The sequence below is a fragment of the Urtica dioica genome, chromosome 3 (genome assembly GCF_054948205.1).
Source record: "Urtica dioica subsp. dioica isolate 48M chromosome 3, U.dioica_male_clone48M_v1_H2, whole genome shotgun sequence".
NCBI classification, from domain to species: Eukaryota; Viridiplantae; Streptophyta; class Magnoliopsida; order Rosales; family Urticaceae; genus Urtica; species Urtica dioica.
Window position 1 is genome coordinate 38,937,597 of NC_142758.1, and position 23,076 is coordinate 38,960,672.

The following is a 23,076-nucleotide window of genomic DNA, read 5'->3' on the forward strand; positions in this document are numbered from 1 at the left end:
CCCCAAGTACTCTGGTACTTCTAACTCGAAAACATATGTAACGTCCTTTCGCATCGTGATGGGGCGAGCATGTCTGCGAGATAACGAGCGAGAAGCAGGGTATTGCCAGTTATTCGCCGGAACCTATCAAAAAGCGCCTTGGATTGGTTTTCACGTCTCGAAGAAGGGTCCATAAGTTCTTTTCAACATATGTCGGCCGCGTTCATAAAAAATTACTCGATGCTAGTAGAAGATGAGGCGACCATGGCAGACCTATGGAACACCCAACAAGCCCGAGACGAAACCCTGAAAAGCTTCATGACAAGGTTTAAGACTGTCATGTCAAAATTCCCTTCCGTGGAGGGAGAGTTGGCTCTGAACGCTCTAAAAAATGGACTGTGGCATGAGTCCAGATTTCGAGAGAAAATGACCGTAAACAGACCACCCACCATCAAGGATGCAATTCATCGCGCCTCAAACTACGCGAAAGCTGAGGAAGAAAGGGCCCTCCTGTCAAGGAAACATAATCCAAGGAAGGTCCCTTCTATGACACCTGTTCCGGCCATGGCCAGGACACCTGGAATGAGAGCTTACCGAAACAATGAATGGAGGAAGCCTTCAAACATTCCAGAACATGCCTTTAACGAAAACGACGAAGGAGTTTCCGAAGGAGGCACCCCGAAATGGCCGCGTGACAAGAAAAAGTACTGCGACTTCCACAAAAATTACGGACACGGCACTCTGGATTGTGTCGTAGCCCGAAAGGTACTTATTAAGAAGTATAAAAATGGAGAGCTGAAGAATGTCGACCTGGGACCACCGCCCCAGAAGAAGGAATTTAACAATAATAGAACCCGAGGAAATCCCTCCCCAAAAAAGGGAAGGGCAAAGGATGACGATAACGACGTTCCCCAAGCAAAACCCCGCATCGACTATACCATGGGAGGGTCAAAATTTTGCAGGGATAGCGTAAACTCAATTAAGGCACACCAACGTCACCTTAAAGGTACACCGAGGTCACCTGGGTGCCGAAAGGTAGAAGATACCACGATCTCATTCAATGAAGACGATACCAAAAGGCTATATGGACCCCACGACGATGCTTTGATCATCGAACTCGAAGTGGGTAACTGCGTAGTAGCCAGAATATTGGTTGATGGAGGAAGCTCTGTAGATGTTATATTCAAAACCACTTTGGATAGAATGAACATCGAGGAGGCTGAAATTGAGCACAAACCCAACCAGCTATCTGGGTTCAATGGGGAAGTAACACCCTCTCTAGGAATCATTGAACTTCCTGTACGGGCTGGAGACGTAAACCGGATGGTCGAATTTACCGTTCTCGACTGCCCGTCCCCGTTCAACGCTATCCTCGGGAGACCTTGGATACATGGGATGAGAGCGGTACCGTCAACCTACCACTTGTGCGTACGATTTCCGACTCCCAACGGGATACAAGAAATCAAAGGGAGCCAGGAGGCATCCCGAATTTGTTATATGAATAATCATAAAAAAATCATCGAAAAGCACCAACCAAAAGAAAACAATTCGGAGGATCCATCTAGCGAAGAAACCAACGAAGGCCAATAGCAATTAATGGCCAGCGGAAACGAGATCATCCATCCGCCTCCGATGGAAAATTCAGAAGAAAAAGACGAGCCTAATACGGAGTCAATAAAGCAGATTCAAATCGACGGAACTGACCCCGAGAGATGCGTAGGCATCGGGGCCAAGTTGAAAGGGAATGTACGCCGAGAACTGATAACGTTCCTGAAGAAGAACAAAAAGACGTTTGCGTGGACGACAGAGGACATGCCAGGTATAGACCTCGAAATCACCGCACACCAACTCAACGTTGACCCCAGTTATAAGCCCGTAAAACAAAAGCGTAGGAAACTCGGTCCAGAGAGGGCTAAAGTGGTTAACGAAGAAGTAAAGCACCTCTTAAAATCCGGTTTAATACGCGAAGTAAAATACCCCGATTGGCTCACCAATACCGTCGTCGTCAAGAAAAAGAACGGTAAATGGCGCGTATGCGTCGACTATACCGATCTTAATAAAGCTTGTCCTAAAGACAGCTTTCCACTACCACACATAGAACGCTAGGTGGAAGCCACCGCCTGCCATAAAATCTTGTCCTTCATGGATGCGTTCTCAGGATACAATCAAATCCTGATGCATCCCAATGATCAAGAAAAAACCGCTTTCACAACCGACAAAGGTATCTATTGCTATAAAGTGATGTCCTTCGGGCTCAAAAACGCAGGAGCCACGTATCAACGACTAGTGAACAAAATGTTCGCCGACAAAATAGGAACAACGATGGAAGTTTACATCGACGACATGTTAGTAAAATCACTACGAGAAACAGACCATGTCTCACATCTAGAGGAATGTTTCAAGGTCCTAAACAGTTACCAAATGAAGCTAAACCCATCTAAATGTACCTTCGGGGTATCTTCTGGGAAATTCCTTGGATACATGGTAACTCAGAGGGGGATTGAAGCCAACCCGGACCAAATACAAGCACTCCAAAATTTACCTTCCCCCAGAAACAAAAGGGAAATCCAGAGACTAACAGGACGCGTGGCAGCCCTGAGCCGATTCATCTCTCGATCGACCGATAAATGTCTACCTTTTTATAAACTCCTGAGAGGAAACAGGAAGTTCGAATGGACAGAAACGTGCGAAGAAGCATTCGAACAACTAAAACAGTACCTAGCCGAACCTCCAATCTTAGCCACGCCAGAAGTAGGGGAACTGTTCTACTTATATGTCGCCGTATCACACACCGCGGTCAGCGGAGTACTCATCAAAGAAGAATGAGGAGACCAAAAACCTGTGTTTTACATAAGTAGGTCACTCGTTGACGCAGAAACAAGATATCCGGCAATGGAAAAATTAGCTATGGCCGTCGTCATAGCAGCCCAAAAGCTACGACCATACTTCCAATCCCACTCGATAGTAGTAATGACCACTCAACCTTTACGATCATTTCTCCACAGCCCCAATCAATCAGGAAGATTAACCAAATGGGCCATCGAGTTAAGTGAGTATGATATCGAATATCGCATTAGAACATGTGCGAAGTCACAAGTTCTAGCCGATTTCCTTGTCGAGCTCCCCGCAAATGAAAGCGAGATCACGGCAAACGCCGGAAATTGGACCCTCAAAGTCGATGGTTCCTCCACAAAACAAGGGGCTAGGATTGGGATACATCTGGTAGCGCCACATGGAGAAGTGATTGAACAATCCTTCCGCCTGGATTTCACCGCCTCAAGCAACGAAGCCGAGTATGAGGCACTAATCGCAGGATTACGCTAGCAAAGGCTGTGGGAGCAAAATTCGTATCCGCTTTTTGCGACTCGCAGCTCGTTTCGAATCAAATCAGCGGAGAGTTCGAAACAAGAGACGAGCGTATGGGGGCATACACACAATTAGTAAAAGAAATGACAAATCAATTAGAAAAATTCGAATTAACCCGCATCCCTAGAGGAGAAAACACCACAGCTGACGCCCTCACCGCCTTAGCTTCAACGTCAGATCCTACGATAAGTCGAATCATACCGGTCGAGGCAATAAAACAATCATTTATCACTACCAAAAGCACAAGCGTAATGGTAATAATAGAAAATGGGGACTGGAGAAGGGATATAATCAGATATATCTCCGAAGGCCATACCCCGACAGATAAGCAATCGCGCCGAAAGCTAATCAGCCAAAGCGCAAGATTCTTCATAATAGACGGAGTACTTTTTAAAAGAAGTTTCTCCGGAATATACTTACGATGCATAGGAAAAGAGGAGTCCAAACGCATCCTTTCCGTAATACACGAAGGAGAATATGGGAACCACGCGGCTGGAAGAGCCCTAGCTGTTAAAATAAAAATTCAAGGGTATTTTTGGCCAACCATGATCGCCGACTGTGAGCAACAATCACGGAAATGTGACCAATGCCAAAAGCACGCCCCGAATATCAAGCAACCAGCCGAGGAACTATCCTTAATATCCGCTCCATACCTTTTTCTGAAATGGTCCATGGATATCGTCGGCCCCCTAGCCAAAGCACCAGGAGGGCTGAAATTCCTCCTTATCACAACAGATTATTTTTCCAAATGGGTTGAAGCCGAAGCATTCGTCTCAATAAGGGATGTAGACGTAAAAAAGTTTATTTGGAAAACTATAATCTGTCGACATGGAGCGCCACAAGAGATAATCACTGACAACGATGCATAGTTCATATCAAAAGAATTCCGACGCTTCTGTGCAACAGAAGGAATCACTTTACAATTCTCGACATCTCGATACCCCCAAGGGAACGGACACGCCGAGGCTACGAACAAAACAATTGTTAGTAACCTGAAAAGGAAACTTTTAGCCAAAAAATGGCGATGGGCCGACGAACTCCCTGGAGTGTTATGGGCCTACCGCTCGAGTCCACGAAGGCCTGCCGGGGAAACCCCATATTCTCTGGTCTACGGGGTCGAAGCAATATTGACCATCGAACACGAGATCCGAACAATTCGCACCATATACGCGAATGATCACGAAAAAACTAACAACAAAATGCTGTGCGACTACCTCGACTTGACAGACGAGAGGAGAAACCAAGCATTAATACGCATGAACTTATACCAACGATCAATCGCCCGATACTACAACAAAGGAGTCAACTTCCGGGAATTTAACACTAAGAATCTTGTGTTTAGAAAAGTATATCAGAACAGGGCCGAAGAAAACGCCGGAAAACTGGGAGCAAACTGGGAAGGACCATACCGAGTCTCACGAATCCCACGAACAGGTGTCTATAAGCTTAACACGCTCGACGGTATCCCAGTTCTCAGATATTGGAATACGCAACGGCTTGATCCCAAACATGGGTACGTAGGCAGCCTTGAGACAAGGTTCAGCCCCCACCTCACATAAACGAGAGAAACTTGAAACGAACAAGTTCGACTCAGATCAATTCGCCAAGAGCGACGGATTCGACCTACACCCGCAAATGAACACGCCCAAGGCTTCGTTCATACGTAGTGTACGATAAACCACTATAAACCTAACTTAAGAGCAAAGAAAGACTTAGAGTTTCGGTTCGGAAAAACATATCATGTATAAGGCATAACCTGGTGGCATGCCGTATACATAATCCCGACACAACTAGGGGTTCGATTAACGATGGCCGACACACATCATGCAAATAAGTAATCAACAAATCAATGCCATAGCGAATCAGCACGTTCGTTCAAACACACGAACTTTAAGGTATCAAAAGGATAATTATGCATTATCTATCGAGGCCATTTATTAAGTAAAAACGCAAGCAAATATGAAATAAACATTCATGGCATTTAATAAATAAAATCATGGAATATGTTCGAATCAAATAAAGAGGAAATTAACAGCAAAAATAGAAAGCAAGAAGAGTTCGACAAACACGCCCAAACATCGGGCCCAAAACGAACACGCCCACGCAGGGGACCAAAAACAATAAAATCTCTTAGCTTGAAAGCAATAAGAAAAAAAAAGAGAGGAGAAAATCAAGGCGAATTCAGGTTGACTTGTCCTTAGCAGGCTCGGCCTTCTTCGAGCTCTCCCCAGCTTCGTCGATCGACGCAAGCACGGCGTCCGAGCTGTCGAGCATTGAGCCGAACTGGTCCGCGACCTCAGAAGTTCCGGGTGCCGGCGCGTCGGGAGGTGAGCGACTCCCGAGCGATCCTCGTAAGGAGTAAACACTACCAGAAATATGGGATACAACTACAGTATTTTTTTTAACTCTAGTTTAGCCTTTTAATGGAGTCTTTGAATACAGACTACGGTCACCTTTTTTTAGACCTATATTAGACTCTAGTCGAATATAAAGCTGTAGCTAATTATCTTTTTTTCTCTACATCTAATATAAAAAAGTAGTTGTAATACTCAAAAAATTAAAAATGATCAAAATTTCACTATTTTAAAATGGAGGGAAATTTCCCACTAAAATATGGTATAATTTGACTACAGTCAAATATAAAGAAGTAGTGATATTACTCAAAACAATAAAAAAAAAATTAGTAAAATTTTACCAATTTAAAATGGGGGGAAAATTTCCCACTAAATAATTGATTTTGGAGGCAGATGAAAACTCAAAAATCGACTAAGTATAGAAATACACTTATATTCACTCAAAATAAATTTCATTGCACCATTCTTTTATCTATTTTGATTTGGCATAATTTTGTAAGTACTCAGATCCTACCCTCTCTCATCTCGTATCTCTCTGTCAGGGCCTCCGACGATCTGACCACCATCGCCCTCCTCTCCGCCTTGCCTCCGCCGTCCCGCGCTTGATCGCCCCCGCGCTTCTAACCTTAGATCTCTGGTCTAACTATCGTCTTCTTCGAATTTCTTGTGGAAAATTTCTAGGGTTTTTAAAATATGGGTTCGTGTTCTTCGATAATCAATGAGGGCGAAGAAGAGATCTTGGTTGGAATTTTTATATGCCTCAAGGGTTATCCTTCTCTCTTTAACTCTGTCGCCGTTACGTTAGTCCCTCCATCTCCCACTCTCTCAATTCTCGTCTTTCTTATGGGTGAAATATCAGATTGGGGCTTTATTGAATTTAGGATTTGTGATGATTATTGCTCGATTTTGTTGTTTACTTGGTTTTGACTTGATGATGTGTGTTTGGGTCCGATAATGCTCTTGGTTTAGTCACAGATAACGAGAAACAACAAGAAAACAGGGTTAGTTGGATATGTTTGTGTGTGTGTGTGTGTGTGTATGTGTGTGTGTGTGTGTGTGTGTGTGTGTGTGTGTGTGTGTGTGTGTGTGTGTGTATGTGTGTGTGTTTTGAGTATATGTATGTGTCTAACAAATTGTGTTTTACAAAACTGAACTAGCTCAAGCTCATCACTCAGAGCTTCTCTTCCAGCAACATGATCGGAGAAGGAAGATTTGGCACAATGGCTTCATCGAGAATGGTTGGTGAGTATCGTTTAAATACTAAATTTTTAGCATTTTTAACAGGTTTGGCTGAGGGTCTAGGGTCGGCAGCAAGGTTGCTACTCGGCATAGGCGGGCTGCGTAAAGCCTAAGACGACGGTTCGGTTTGGCAAAGGCGCTGTCCAAAAATGGCGGAGCTGCCGCTCGAGCGATAGTGAGGCGGGGCTGGACAATGAGGTTCAGCGTCTCGATGTGGACGAGCTTTTACGCAGGAGGCGGCAGTGGCGCTATGCGGCCTCTCGAAGCGAGAGAGTCCAGTCTCTCTTCAAACAAAACTAGGCTTGGTTGTACTCATAGAAAGCCTCATCTTGCACTGGTAAAAATATTTTCCTCAAGGTCTGATTTCTTTTGCTGTTTCTTTCCATTATTTATTTTTGTGGATGTTGTTTTTGTCATTGTCTTGTATAAACAGAGAAGTAAAAGCTCATCTGCCTCATCGCCGCCCTCTGCTCCTCCTCGTCACCGCCATTTTCTACTGTTAGTTTCCATTGTTTCAGAATCTTTGTATGATACACTGCCAATATTATTTCATATTAGGCTTGATTGTTTCAGTTTCATTACAAAAAATAAATATTTAACCCATTCCTTTAAATCACAAGTCCAAATGAGCTTAGTCAAGCTTGGTAGTGTTTTGAACTATTTTTCTGCTCTTGATTCTTTTCTTTCTTTCTTTGAACAGGTCAGGAAAGAGATGGAAACGGTAGGCCAAAGCATAGGATAACGGGTAAGTTGTAGAAGTTAGGCTTGCATACGTTTTAGGGAAAATATAGGTGTTGATCTGATTATTTGAGCTTAGTGATATTGTTGAAGTAAAGCAAATAATTTCTTGCTAATATTCATCCATGTGATTATCAGATCTGTTTCTATGCATTCATCAACACTCATTACTTGTTAGACTATAGAAGCAAGTTATCTTGTAATAAAAAAGTTAGAATATTTGATAGTAGTCAGAATACAAGTGTGAACGAGTTTGTTGTGTTAAGTCTAATAATGGTTATTCATTTAAATTCTTAGTTTTATTTTTTATCAGATTATAATGAATCAGCAATGGATTCAGATAATGTGCTAATGGATTCTGACTTGAACATTGCTACTTGAGCTTGATTCAATTGGTACATATTTTTTTATTTGTAAGTAATCAGAGGCTATTTCAGATGCAAACAAAAGCGATTGAGTTGGATCCTTCCAATTCAAAAACTTGAAAAATTGGTACATATTTTTTTATTTGAGGCTATTTCTATGTCAAAGTTTATGAGAATTGAATTGGAATTTTGTGATGGGCCTGATGATTCGGATTAATGTTTGTCGCTTGATTTATGAATGAAGCTTATCAATGTCTATCATAGTTTTCTTTAATAATTATGATGCGCATTGGATGATGTAGTCTACATTAGCAAGATGTGACTTTGAAGCATATCGGGGCAACAGTGAGGCTGTCTTAGTTCAGCAATGAAGCTAATTGATTTCAAGAGTGAGTCTATCCACAGTGGGTCTATGAAAAATTGTAAGTACTTAATATGGATTAAAGATTTGTATATAAGCCTTGATGTTATTATGACAAGATATTAATATTGATTTCAAGATATTAATATTGACAACGCTAGTAACCATTCAGATGGTTGTGGTCAGATTCAAAACGAATAAATTCTGAGATAGGTATGTGTGTGTGTGTAAATCAACTTTTGATCAGTAAGGCTGGTGGTTGCGGTCTGAATTTGATTGGTGGAAATCGACTTGTTTTGTTTGACCCGGATTGGAATCCTGCTAATGACAAACAAGTAATTTATTTAATTTATTAAAATAAAAGTTTAATCGAAAAACTGAAATATGCATACTAGTCATTGATTACTGATTTCGGCCATTACATGCTCTTACTTTCTTGATATTTTATTTTCACTTTGTTATAAGCTGCTGCAAGAGTCTGGAGGGATGGACAAAAGAAAAGAGTATATATTTACAGACTTTTGAGTACTGGAACGATTGAAGAGAAGGTTTGATGATTTTATTATGGTTTTTTTTTTCTCTTTGGTGTTTTAGCAGTAAGGTTTCTAATAGTTATCCTAATGGTGTAGTAAGCAATACCCACCTCTCTTAGTTTGGTTCTCAATAGTTTTAATTATTACTTATTTCTCTTAAGACTTGATGTTCACTTTCCAGTACTAACTTATATTCCAAAAACTTGTAATGCCATATTTATGTAAATGATATTTATTATTGATTGAATGAAATATGAGATTTTTGGATATTATTATAATGTGTTTTATTGGATATTTATATATTATAAATGTATTTAAATATATATTTTTATTAAAAAAATGCTCTACAGAAATAAGATGTAGTCTATATTGTAAAAATATAATTTCATAAATATAAACTACAGCTAAACAATGTAGTCTTCAACAGAAAAGACTGAAGTTATAGGCAAAGAGATAAGACTCCAGTGCAATAGATGACACAAAAACGCCGTAGTCTGTTTAATTGAATCAATTAAGACTACTTGTTAAAACTGTAGTGTTTTTTTCTTATGTAATTGAGTTATATATAACTACAGCATAACGATGTAGTATTTATAGATGAGACTAGTAAGACTACATCTATAAAATGTAGTTATATATTTTAACTACAGTCTTATAAAAGAGAAACACTACGGTAAAAAACTGGAGTCATAATCAAAGAGATAAGACTCCAGTGCAATAGATGACAGTCGGTAAACTGTAGTCGACTTAAAATGACTACGGCATTCGGCAGTAGTTGGAGGCCAAATTTCTGGTAGTGAAACTCGAGATCTTCGGCCCCAGCAAGAGAATGCAGGGGCACGCTGTCGAGCTCAACTTGAAGCTTCGCCAGCTCGTCTTTGGCCTCTTGCAGCTCGGCAGGAGCGTCAGCGATCTCCTTGTTGACGACCTCCTGGAAGATTCCGCAGGATGGTCATCCTCTTCCTCCCGGCCGTGACGAACTGGCGGTAGGCCACCAGCGCCCCTTTGTACTTCGCCCCAGCGGCATTCCTGCCCGAACGAATACCGTCGTCCTTAGCCGAACGGTAAGCTCGATACAAGGAGCAATTTCCCGCCTTCTCCTTTGCCAGCTCGGCCTTCACCCGGTCCAGTTCGGATCCAAGGTTGCGATGGGAGGCCTCGGCCAGGTCAAGCTCCTTCTTCAGGTCGACCAGCGTCCTCTCAGAGTCTTGAAGGCGATCTTCAAGGTCTTTCTCGTGACAAGCATATGTCTCTGCCTCGGTGATGAGATGGTCCATTTGACCGAGACAACCTTGGCATTTTGTGAGCTCGTCCTCGGAGGCCTTCAACTTAGCTCGCAACTCCTTGTTTACGAGGGAGACACGGTCGTACATCACCTCGTAACCGAGGAAGCCCTTGTTCAGCTCGGCCATGAACTGCGAAAATTAAGAGTTAGTCTTGAAAAACAATATGGAAGCCAAAACGAGGAAATCGAAACCTACCCGAGAACCCGCCGCGCTGAGGGAGCGATAGTAGCTCGCCCCGTGCATCCTCGAGACCATCGGAAGCCGATACTCGGGGAAGTTGAACTGGTGCATAAGACACGCCGCCGCCGCCGGGTCATCGCAGACCGGCTTGTCGAGGTTCCAGTTGAACGCCAACTTGCAAGAGCCGGGGGGAGACCCCTGCGGTTGGCCGGATCCCTTCACTGCCTTCCCACGGTCGTCAGCTCGACCCTTCTTCGGTTCACCCTGCTGTTGGGGAACGCCTTCCACCTCCTTCCTCTTGGTCTGGGAGGACGGAGCCGTCGTGGATTTAGCCACGGCGGTCGAAGCCTTCGCGACTTCGGTGGTCGAAGCTTTGACGGCTCCGGCAGGATGGGTCTTGGCTGTCTTGGTGGTCTTGGAGGTCTCAGGCTCGCTGTCGAGCTCGACGAGCAGCGTGGCCGGGGGTACCACGACCGAAAGCTCCAGGAAGCCAGGAGTGGAGACCGACGCCGCCGGAGCAGGTGGGTTGGCCTTCTCGGCCGATCCGAAAGAGGTTCTGGTCTCGCTGGCTGCTCTAAGGGCCTTCTTCTTAGCTCGCCAATCGACATCCTCCTTATTCATCTCGGACGAGTAGGAGAGGTCGTCTAAGGAAAGATGTAAAAATAAGTGATAGATAATAATAAAAATTACGAAACAAGATAAAGTTCGGAAATAAAGACCGACCTGAAGGAGCAGCGGGCCAAAGATCGGCTGCTACGAACCGAGCTTCGGAAAAGGATTTCCAGGAAACCTCACAGGGGCGCAGCTTCTGGACTTTAAGATTGAACGTGTCGAACTGGAAAACAACGATCTTCTCTGCAAAAACAAAACTACAAAGCATCAATTCGCTCCAGGCATGCACTAGCCAGTTCGCAGATCGCCAGAAACCCCCCCCCCCCCCCTAATTACCACAGTCTGTCTTCCACGGGACGGACAAGCAATTCTTCTCCACCTCGACCGTCTTTTCACTGACCTCGAAATAGAAGTATTTCGAACCCCAGTTCTTGTCCTTGCCTGGGAGGTCGGTAACTATACCTTGACGAGGTCGGTTCGCCAAGAAGAAGCACACGGGATGGTGCTTCGAGTTACGCTTCGCGACCAACAGGCGGCCGAGGTCATTAACGTCTAAAGAGATCCCAGCCTCTTTAGACAACAGCAATAACGCCATCACTTGGCGAACAAAATTCGGACACATCTGAGCGAACTGAAGTCCCAGACGATTGCAAAATTCAATGAGCAGTCGGGAGATATGGAAACGCAGTCCGCACTCTTCGAAAAATACCTGGTATGCACAAACATACCCAGGGATGATTCGATCGGCGGACTGGCCTCCTACCTTCACCCTGAGCCCATCAGGGAAGTTGTATCACTCCCCTATATCGACGAGGTCGCGCTTCGTCAACGACGACGGCAACGACAACTCACTGTTGGGATCCTCGCTCTTCTTGTCGGGAGTCAACATTTCACTTTGCAAATTGGTTCAAGAAAAAATGAAAAAATGATGAAAGAACAGAAACCTGGGATAAAAATCGATTAAACTTAAAAATCGACCAAACCTAGAAAACCCGATACCCGCTAATACAACAGTAGGGAAAAGAATCTCGAAAGTTTTCACAACCGAAAATGGAGAAAGCCAAGAAACGCAAGAAAACACGGAGAAAAAGAAGAAGAAAAGGGAGAGTCGCGATTTTTACCTCTGGGATGAAAATGAGTTGGTATTAATGAAAAGAATCGAAAAGGTCACAGCTTTATTTAAGCGTCAAATCGACGATTGGGAATCCTGAGAAGATCGCTATGATTAAGAAAATCTTTGGGTTACCAAGGCGCGGGCGTGGCGACACGTGTCTATGGTGCCTGCTCAAAAGTAACCGAGTGGTAGAAATACCCGAATATTTCGTCAAATTTCAACAAGTTTATATAAAATCTCTGTTCGACAAAGTATATTATATATTATCTTATAATATAGAAGATACTGGGGGACTGATTGTGGGAGTGGATATCTATCACTTCCATCGGGCGAATTAGACCAACTAAGCCCAAGGCAAGTTCGGCCCAAAAGGGACTCAAGATAATCATCAGTTCGGCCCAAAACCCAGTTCGGCCTAAAAACCCTAGGCGCAGGCGAGATCGGCCCAAGACAATAGCAAGGAGTACTTCATCAAAGGACGAACCCCAACTCGACCCAGGCCTATAAATGTTCCCAGACGATCCCGCCAAGTAATTTGAACGATTAATCACCTAAGAAACGGTCAAATCGCGTAGAGGTGGGGATGTACGCGAGATTCGAGGAGTGAAGACCGGTTCTGCTCGTACACCTATCGATCTGAAGAAACAGGAAAATCAGCGAGCTAGCTATAAAAGCTCACTCCATCTTCATTTTACGGGACTGAATTTTTTCTCGAAAGATTATCATATATTTCTCTGAATTCATCATTTTATTGGAAGTTTTCCTGCTTATTCTCATTCGATTTTCATATTCTTGTAAGCTTTATATTCAATAATCAATAAAAGGAATTCCCTTTCGTTCTTTCTATATTGAAATTCGTATTATCCATTAATTTCTTTCAGATTTCGATTTAATCTTCATAATCGGATTCTGAGACCCTTAATTCATATAAATAAATATACGAGACAATTAGAATAAATCTGGTATAGATTGTTGGGACGAGATATCGGATCAACAGGTATGCTTTCTTTTCTATCTGGTTCGGATTCCTTGAAAACGGTTTCTTAAAACGCTTGCTCTGCTTTCAAAAAGTATGTTTTTGCGTTGATTATTTTTGGAAAAGTTAGGTTTATGTTTCTTCTATCTAAATATTTAATTGAAAAATAATTTTATGAAATACAGAATATTTTCCGATTATTTTCAAATCAGTGCACAGATCTGAGACCTATTCCCGATTTTCAGACTTTAAACGTTTACTGTGGATTAAACAAATTTGGTTTTGCGTTGATTCTTTTTGGAAAAGTTAGGTTTAAATGTCTTCTATCTAAACCTTTAATCAAAAAATATTTTTATCAAATACAGAATATTTTCGGATTATTTTAAAAACGGTGCGCAGATAGTTTTTGACAAAAATTTTAAAGTTAGATTTTAGCACTTCTTTTATTTTTAATAAATAGTTAAAAACTTATTTTGGCCGTGGTACCTTTACAAAAAGTGATCAAAATTATGTTTTATACATACTGGAGTTTTTACAGAAGTTTTCTCAGAATTTTAGTTTTTCACCGAAACCCTAATAGCCAAGGGTATTTTGGTAATTTCACTTTACAAGTCATTTTTGAAAATTTCCAGAACCTGAGTTGTCTTTAGAACTTCTTCAACAGTATCTTAATATTTTTTTCCCATCGATTAGGTTCCGAGCCGCGTAGATTTTCTGACCCGTCTAGTTTTCCCGAGCCGTCCTCGATCAACGGTCGTAATTTCCGAAACGAAGGTGAGAGTAATCTCACTGCAACACAGATTAGTTAAAAAAAATATACTAAGTATTATGTGATATGAAGTATTTATGTATTGTGTGAATTTTTGTGTGTGTGTTTGTTCGTAATGGGCTTGGTATGATATGATATCACTACTACAAATTAGCATATTGGGTGCGGAAGTGTATTAGGTGCGACATATCGCACCTAATAGTCGCACCTAAGCGCATATTAGGTGCGACATGTCGCACCGGGTACTCACCCGTATGACTAAAATTTTCGCTAATGTTTAGTGTTATTCGGATTGTCGCACCTTCTACCATTAGGTGAGACAGATGTCGCACCTAATACCTTTAGGTGCGCCAAATGTCGCACCTAATACCTTTAGGTGCGCCAAATGTCGCAGCCAATAGGTTTCAAATTTAAACTTGTCAGCCGAATCCCTCCGAAATTTTTTGGATCTAGGATTTCATATTGGGTGCGACACTGTCGCACCCAATATGATTATTAGGTGCGACAAAGTCGCACCCAATAGTTTTAGGGGTTTTAAATCAAGCCTCTTCTTCTCTTTCACTCATTCACTCTTTTCTCTCTCTCACCTTCTCACTCTCTCTCTCTCTCTCTCTCTGCTCCCCGCTCCGCCGTCCCTCCCCGCGCCGCCGCTGCCTCCCTGGTACGTCCTCCTCTCTCTCTGTCTCACCGGCCGTCTTTCTTTCTCTCTCTCACCGTCTCACTCTCTCTCTCTCTGCCAGTCAGCCCCGCCGCTGTCTCTTACCGCCGCCGCCTGGACCAGCCACCGCCCAACCCGCCCCGGCCCGCCCAACCGCCATACGCCTCCTGTCCACGCCCCCCGCACGCCAACCCTCTCCGGACCTCCCAACCCGCCCTGGCCCGCCCAACTGCCATACGCCTCCTATTCACGCCCCTCGCGCACGCCAACCCGCTCCGGCCCGCATAAGCCTCCCCGACACGTCCAACCCGCTCCGACCCGCCCAACCCGCCCCGCCCCGACCTCTGCCCTCCCTCGGCCCAGCCCCGACTCATCGCCGTTGAACCTCCCTCAGCCCAGCCCCCCGCCACCGCCCGACCTGCCCCGGCCCGACCTCTGCCCTCCCTCGGCCCAGCCCCGACCCGCCGCCGTTGAACCGCCCTCGGTCCAGCCCCGACATAATCAGCCTTAACCCCGACATCGTTATCTCGAAGGTTAGTGACAATTTTTATATAATTGTTATTTAGTAGTTTATTTAAATTGAAATTAAAATTGAATTTGAAATTTGAATGTTTATTTGATTTAATTAGTTAAGTTAATTTACTATTTTTCTATTGCTAATTAGTTTTATGAATATATGTTTAGTTAAGTTGTTCGTTAAATTTGATTGAAATTTGTTGAAAATTTGGTTAATTAGTTAATTAGTAACATATTAAGTTAGATTAATTAGTAATAGATATGAATATATTTTAACATGAGTTAGTAACATGTTAAATTTAACGTAATTATATTGAAAATTTATTGCGATCGACCCACGGAGGCTCGATTTAGTATTTAGTATATTAATAGGGTAGCCTTGGTTTGTTATATATGTGTTTTTTTTTATTGCATATTTTGGTTAGTCAATATTTTAGGGGAAACTCTGTCGAATTCTCGGTAGAATAATACGTATTTGTCAAAAAAATTAATTCTTTCAATAATGTAACGAATTCTAACCATTTTTCAAAATTAATACATGTTTTTCACAATCTCTTTTTCACTCTTACAAATTCGCTCTCGAATCTTTCAAATGTTAACGATTCACTCTCAAATTCCTAAAAATTCATCACTCTAAATTTCATAACAATTCACTCTAAATTTCGAATTGTAACGATTCAGTCTCAATTGCAGGATGTCTACTTCAGGTGATCCCCCGCACATGCCGAGGAAGAAGCGGGGACCAACGACTGGCCTCGTTTCTGCGAGAGCTAGTGTTGGGACCCCAGGAGCGAACATAGTTCGCTACGATCAGACTGCGCAGGCATTCTACCAAGAGGTCAGGGAGCAAAATTCGTTGATCGGGACGTTCCAAAACCGATTAGGAAACCTGATTAAGAGTACAATTCCAGTCGACCTCCCAGACTGGAATCATGTGCCTGCGCAGAGTGTGGCGGCTCTTATGAACTCGATTCATGACGAGTACCGCTTCGTTTATGCTCATCCCGACACTGGCTAGCTTGTGCATGCAGATCCTATTCGCAACGAGATTGATATGGCTATCATTCGCGATGCGAAGAGGATGCGCCGTGGCCAGAAGTCGAGGTTGTCGCAGCTCTTCTTCAACACATTTTGCGGGAGTATGGATCTCGCTAAAAACAAAACTCCCGAAGGCTATAACCAGGAAGCCCGGTTGAAAGCAATAGAGACGTTCGACTCGCCGGAACATAAGGTATGAGTTGAACTTCTGATGGTTATTTGAATTTCTTAATATTAAACTTAACTAATTTATGTCTCGCATGCGTAGTCTGTCTGCAATCGGGAAAATTCGAAGATGAAGAAGACGAAAGCGAGACAAGGGTCGCTTAGTTTTTATGGTCATCGCTCGAGGAACGTAAGTTGCTTAATATTAATATGCAATATATATGTGATTCATATTTTCATGTTCAAAAATTACAGCGAATGGAAGATGGGAGTATAGGCTTTAGCGATATGGTCAGAAAAACACCATGACGCTAAGGGATCGTGGACGACGGACTACGCGAAGTCACAATTCGTAAGTTATTTGTTTTATTTACTATATTTAATTATATAAATTATTCTTATCTGATACGTTTTTTTTGTGAAGGATCAAATCACCGCCCAGACGATAGATATTTTGCAGCAAGCGGAGGAGCGAAACGCCGTGATCTCCCAAGAAGATGCAGAGATGTACGCGATGCGCGACGTCTTGGGAGAACGCAGAGACTGGGAAGTCGGTTTAAGGCCTTCGATCCCAAGGTCATCGCTGAGTGTTGCCCAAACGCTAGATACGGGCTCCTCAAGTTCGTCATCTCAGACCGATCCATTGGTTGCCGAGATGCGAGCTCAGATGGATGCCCAACAAGCCGAGCTGCAAGAGATGCGGCAACAGATCGCCTTCCTCAGCCAAATGCACAACCATCCTCCCACGACTCCCCAACCTCCGCCTGCATCGCAACCAGGTGGGACTGATCAGTAGACGCCAGGTTCCACGCCGGATTCTACGCCTGGTTCGATGGATTTCTTGCGAGACCGTCCTTACGGAAGCGGCGGAATGAGCGGCAGCGCGTCAGGCAGCAGTGGACGAGGACGCGGTTCTCGAAGTTCTGGCAACTTATTCCGTAGAGGGAATTCTACTATCGATAAGTTTTATAGGAAAAAAAATTAGGAACTAATTTTTTCGCCTTTTTTTAAATGAATTTGTATTTTTATTTAAGATTTCTATTTTCATAATATTATTTCTAATTACTTTAGAATTTTGTTAATTAATTTTTATTTAATTCTAAATGAATTTTGATTTAATTTTCTAATTTTGTAATTTTTTTTTAATTTAAAAAACATATTCGGTGCGACATTGTCGCACCGAATATATTGGCGGGAATGTTATTAGGTGCGACAATGTCGCACTCGATATGAATAACCCGCCAATTTTTATCCATTTGGCAGGAAAATAGTTTGAAGATTAGGTGCGACAATGCCGCACCTGAAAGTGTCGCACCTAAAGGTATGACTATTAGGTGCGACATGTCGCACCTAAAGGTATTAGCGACGGACTTTTAGGTGCGACAAAGTCGCACCTAATGTCGCACCTAATAAACTTTTAGGTGCGACATATGAGGTATTTGGTGCGAGTATCGTCGCACCGGATGACTTTTTTGTCCTAGTGTATGACGATAGGTGAGTTTATGTTATTATCTTATGTTGTGTATTAGAATATCTATAGCATGTCTTATCTTTCTAGCTACGTTATCATGTATGTTTTTATCTTATGTCGCTCATGCTTTTAACGTAATAAACACGATTAATAAGTTAAGTAAGCAAGAGAGTCGTACCGCCTCGAACTACGGAGGTAACTAGAGGAATTTCTCGAGCCGAACTATGGGCTCACATAGAGAGTTCCTCATATGTTTATGTATGTGACGGGGCGTTCTATGGGAGGTCGCAGCCCCATGGTTCGTTACCAAAATGTACACTGAAATCGGTACGGCTACTCTAGGGGACCCCCGAACTAAAATACAATAGACTTTTAATAGGGTATCTCATGTCACGGTTAAATTTTAAAGTACTAATAACCGGTTCATGCATTTTATTTTATTGCTTATGTTTTCTGAGTTCTAGTTATTCTTGCTGAGCGTTAGTTCACTTTATGTATATACGTCCCTGTTGTAGGTAAACAACATATGAACAAGTGAGGTGGGTGGATCAGCGGCGGCGATAGCGAGAGGGTTGGGTTACGGTTGCCGTTTTCGAAAATAAAAGACTTCCGCTTTGCTTTTAGTTTTTCAATACTCCTAACCCAAGGTTTTATTTTTCATGGTTTAAGTTATTTTTTTCAATTCCGTTAAAGGTTACGACCTTATTTATTGTATTTATTTTACAATGGTATCTTTGGGTTTTAATATTCAATTATGCAACTTCGACTTTTTGGTTGTTTTCGTTCATCATGTTTTAAATGAAAATTTATTTTTAGGTTACGAGTTTTCAAAACTTTATACTTTAAGTCATGTTTTTTAAAAAAAAATTACCTCAAATTTCCTTAAGTTTTAAAAAGTAAGATAATTAAGATGGTCCGAAAAGTCGGGTTGTCACAGTTGGTATCAGAGCCACGAACCTACGACCCCCTTTGCTATCGATCGTACGGCTTCCCCCTAATCAAGTAAGTTAGTACTTTTATTTTTTGTTTATATCTTCGTCGTATATTTTGTTTACTTAGATGGAAAACGTTCAAGCTGCTCGTGGACGAGGTAGATGAAGGCCACGAGGTCGAGGTAGAGGAAGAGGCAGAGTTGCCGCTGATGTCCCAATGCAAGATGCTCATCATGTCGCTCCGTTTCCCGCACAACACGGAGCAGCAAAGTATCCCAACGGTCCAGCCCCCGCACCTCAGCTAGCGGCCCAGCTAGATCTTGCGTTACTCGTTACTGCATTGCTGCAACGTATCGAAGCCCAAGAAGTGGAGATACAAGAGTTGAGGAACCATCTTCCCCAAGTCAATGGAAATGTAGAAGAGGATCAACAAGCACCACCAGCACCTCCCCAGAATGTACCTCAGATGGGCCAAGTTGTTGTGGCTGATGACTTGTTCGAAAGGTTCAGGAGGATGAGAGCTCCAGATTTTGAAGGATCGACTGATCCTTTAGTGGCTGATGAGTGGATGTCAGAGATGAAGAAGATCTTCAACTTCATGAATATCTCGGAAATTGAGAAAGTCATATGGGCGTCTTTTGTTCTGAAGAAGGATGCATAATACTGGTGGGAGACCGTTGCTGCTAGAGGAGACACAAGCGCTATGTCTTGGGAAGACTTCATTGAGGAGTTCAACAGTAAGTATTTAAACATGCGAGCGATGAACACTCAGCAGAATGAGTTTGCGGAGCTGAAGCAAGGGACGATGACTGTGACTGAAGTTGTTAGTAAGTTCAATCAATTGGCCAGACTGTGTCCTCACTTGGTTCCAACAGAGACAGAAAGAGTTAGGAGGATGATGGGAATGTTCCGACCGGAATTGGCCTTAGCCATTGATAGTGGAAGTCAGCCACCTACCACAGTCGCCGACTGCCTCGAACGTGACATGCGAGCTGAATACCACCTGATCTAAGTAAAGGAGGAACAAGCCCAGTTTTATAAGGCTCGAAAAGATGAGAAAGGTCAAAGCAGAGGACCCGACAACAGGAAGCCAAACCAATCAGGAAATCCCCAGCCTATCCATAACCGTCAAGGCTTCAAGGCACAACCCCAATGGAATGGGAATGGAAAGAACAGAAACCATCCTGGAAATAGTGGCAACGCCAACAACAAGGTCAAGGTAGAGGGAACGACCTTTCCAGTATGCAAGACTTATGGGAAGATGCATCCTGGAGAGTGCCAGAAGGGAACCATGACTTGTTTCAACTGTGGTCAGCCTGGTCACTTTCTCAAGGATTGTCCGAAATCAATTTCCTCTCAGAATGGACAATATCAGTAGCACAACCCGAATGGACGACTTAATTTCATGCAAGCTCCCATCGAAGGGCCACAGATTTCCCAAGGTCGTTTAGAAGCACCTCCAACAACCCAAATTCCACCACCACAACAAGCCCGCATCTACGCTTACACCAACGCCGATGCTCTAGCCAGATCTTCGAATGTGGTAGCAGGCCAGCTTCTTATAGCTCATTTTGACGCTTTAGTATTGTTTGACTCTAGTGTTACGCATTGTTTTATTTCGTTAGAACTGGCTAGGAAATTAGGCGATATTGTAGTAAAAATTAATAAGGTTTTTATAACGGCACTACCGTCTGGTGATGAGTTGTTATCGGAGTACTGTCTGGAAGGAGTATCGATAATTATAGGTGGACAAGAGTTAAAGAGTTATTTCATTGTCTTAGAAATGAAAGACTTTGACGCTATCTTCGGTATGGACTTCTTAGGCGAGAATAATGCAATGATCGATTGTCGCCGTAAACGAGTAATCTTCAAGCCGGTAACGGGAAGAGGGTTTACCTTTGAAGGAAGGCCACTCAAGAAATCAAAGATGTTGGTGTCGGCATTACAAGCTAGAAGATTGATTAGTAAAGGATGTTATGGATTCCTAGCGTCAGTAGTGGATAAGACGAAGGATATAGACGCAATTCCTAACGACGTGCCGGTAGTGAGGGATTATGTAGATGTTTTTCCCAAAGAATTACCAGGCTTAGCTCCAGAGCGTGAGATTTCTTTTGGGATTGAATTACTACCTAATACGGACCAATCTCTAAGGCCCCCTACCGAATGGCACTAGCCGAACTCAAGGAACTACAAACACAACTTCAAGAGTTGTTGGATAAAGGATTCATTCGCCCAAGTCATTCACCATGGGGAGCACCGGTTTTATTCGTGAAGAAGACGGATGGATCTTACCGTATGTGCATCAACTACAGAGAGCTTAACAAGGTTACTGTCAAGAACAAGTATCTGTTTCCTAGGATTGATGACTTGTTTGATCAACTCAAGGGAGTGAAGGTATTCTCGAAAATTGACTTGCGATCCGGCTATCATCAATTACGAGTCAAAGAGGTTGAAAACACGTTGGAAATTTACATTTACAAATTAGAGTCCCGAAAAACACAAGATTGAATAAGAGGTTGTTGCCCACAGTGGCCTGATATGTATGCGTGCGATGCCTCAACATAAATGACCCTGAGACCCTGGCACGCATGGCCTCGGCCAGCCATGACACCTCAACGAGCGAGACCCCATCACGGAAATCCTCTATGCGATGTTCCGACCAATAGGATATGGCGTGCGGGGCGTTCGCCAAAAAAGACTCGACGAGTAAGGCTCTAGCCAACAACGTTCAGGCACGCAAGGCTCTAGCATTTAAATCGCAACCACATGACGATCCGGCTTCGGAGGCCCCAAACATTCATTCACCTGAGCCCAAATGGGCATGCTATCACCACCAGCTCCAATGAGCTCGACCAATAAGCACATCAAGGTCACTACTTCGCCAATAATACCCATTCTCTACGGGAGCGAGGTAATCAATTCTAAAGTTCATGAAACTCTACCAAAATTGTAGATCACATTTTCGTACAAGATTATTCTCACGAGTCAATCAAACTAATGTTGAGCGTCGACAATCAAACTAATAGTTCTTGGTTTCTTTATAGTCACACGAGTTTACGACTAATGAGAAAGATTCTAATGGAATGGAGCGGCGAGCCAAGGATTTGATCTCACTTTAACCCAAAAGTGGTCACATGGTCTAGCCTTTTATTTAGGTATTAAACTAGATCGGTTCGATTCGATTTTTGCAATTTTTCATATCTTAATATGAATTTTCGGTTTTAAAAAATTTGGCCCAATATACGGCCCAAATTAGTCCAAAATTGAAGTTCAGTTAACTTAATATTCGGTTATCTAGTTTCTTAAATCAAGTTATTCGATTTTCAGAATTTGGTTATCCAGTTCTTTAAAATCCAGATCTAATTTTAAAACCGGTTTAAAAGAAACCACTTATCCAGTTCTTAAAATTAGCAATCACTATAAAACTAGTTTTTAAATCCATACCCGGTTATAAAATTATTCCAATGATCAAAATCCGAGTATAAATTAATCATATAATCATAGCGTGAATATAATTGCTAATTTTATTTTTTTAATAAAAAATAATCGGTTAAATATCCGATATCCAATTTTTTCAAAATTTAAAACCGATATCCGGTCCTGTTTATGAAACTGTATCTATTATCCGAATCCGAATTTTGGTTATATGACGTGACACCGATTTTCGATTTTGAATAGATTCAGCTATAGGTTTTATCCGATTTTTTATTCGGTTTTGTACCTATTTTTACTACACCATTTGGATTCTTAATGTGGAGGGAAAGAGGAGGGATGGATTAAGTTGGAGGGATTTAACTATGAAAATAAATATTTTGTGTTGTTTGGTAGAGAGGAGGGAAAGAAAGAAGGAGAGATTAAGGACTAATTTTCCGTTGGCCCCACCAAAATTCATCCCTCCCGATATGGGTGGATTCGGTAGGATGGAAACAAAAAATAGAATAATTTACACATATAATTTTATTCATATAACTTATTATGTAGATATAATGGTAATATAGTAATTTTAGTAGAATAAACATCAATCATTATTCTATATATTTTTATTTATACTAAACAACAAAGAGATATATTATAATTTGTTTCACATTATACCAATCAATTTTATAACAATATACGATTCATAACTTTCCTTTCATTTCTCTTTCATTGAACTTAATACATCCACCCATTTTTCCCCCATCCCACCAAATAAAATGCAAGAACTATCAAAGTCATGTCCTTCAATTCCTTATTAGCAAACATGACTTTAAGGCTCTTTCGAATCGACTGATCAGACAAGCAAAGCAGCAAGTTAATTACTCACGTTCGTACTGAATTAAGCGCATGCCTTTGATTGCCACTAGGAAAATTTGAGTTGTTTGCAGCGGCTGACTTTAAAAATTCTCGCTTGTTTAAGTAGCTGTATTGAGTATTGGATGCGATAA

The 23,076-nt window shown here is 42.2% G+C and overlaps 1 protein-coding gene across 1 annotated transcript; it reads left to right on the plus strand.

Annotated features, from left to right (window-relative positions):
- Positions 1–243: 243 nt before the first annotated feature.
- Positions 244–1,569, plus strand: LOC149402747 (uncharacterized). Its single transcript, XM_089608512.1, has one exon. It carries the CDS (start codon positions 244–246, stop codon positions 1,567–1,569), a length of 1,326 nt encoding a protein of 441 aa, XP_089464638.1.
- The last annotated feature ends 21,507 nt before the right edge of the window (positions 1,570–23,076 follow it).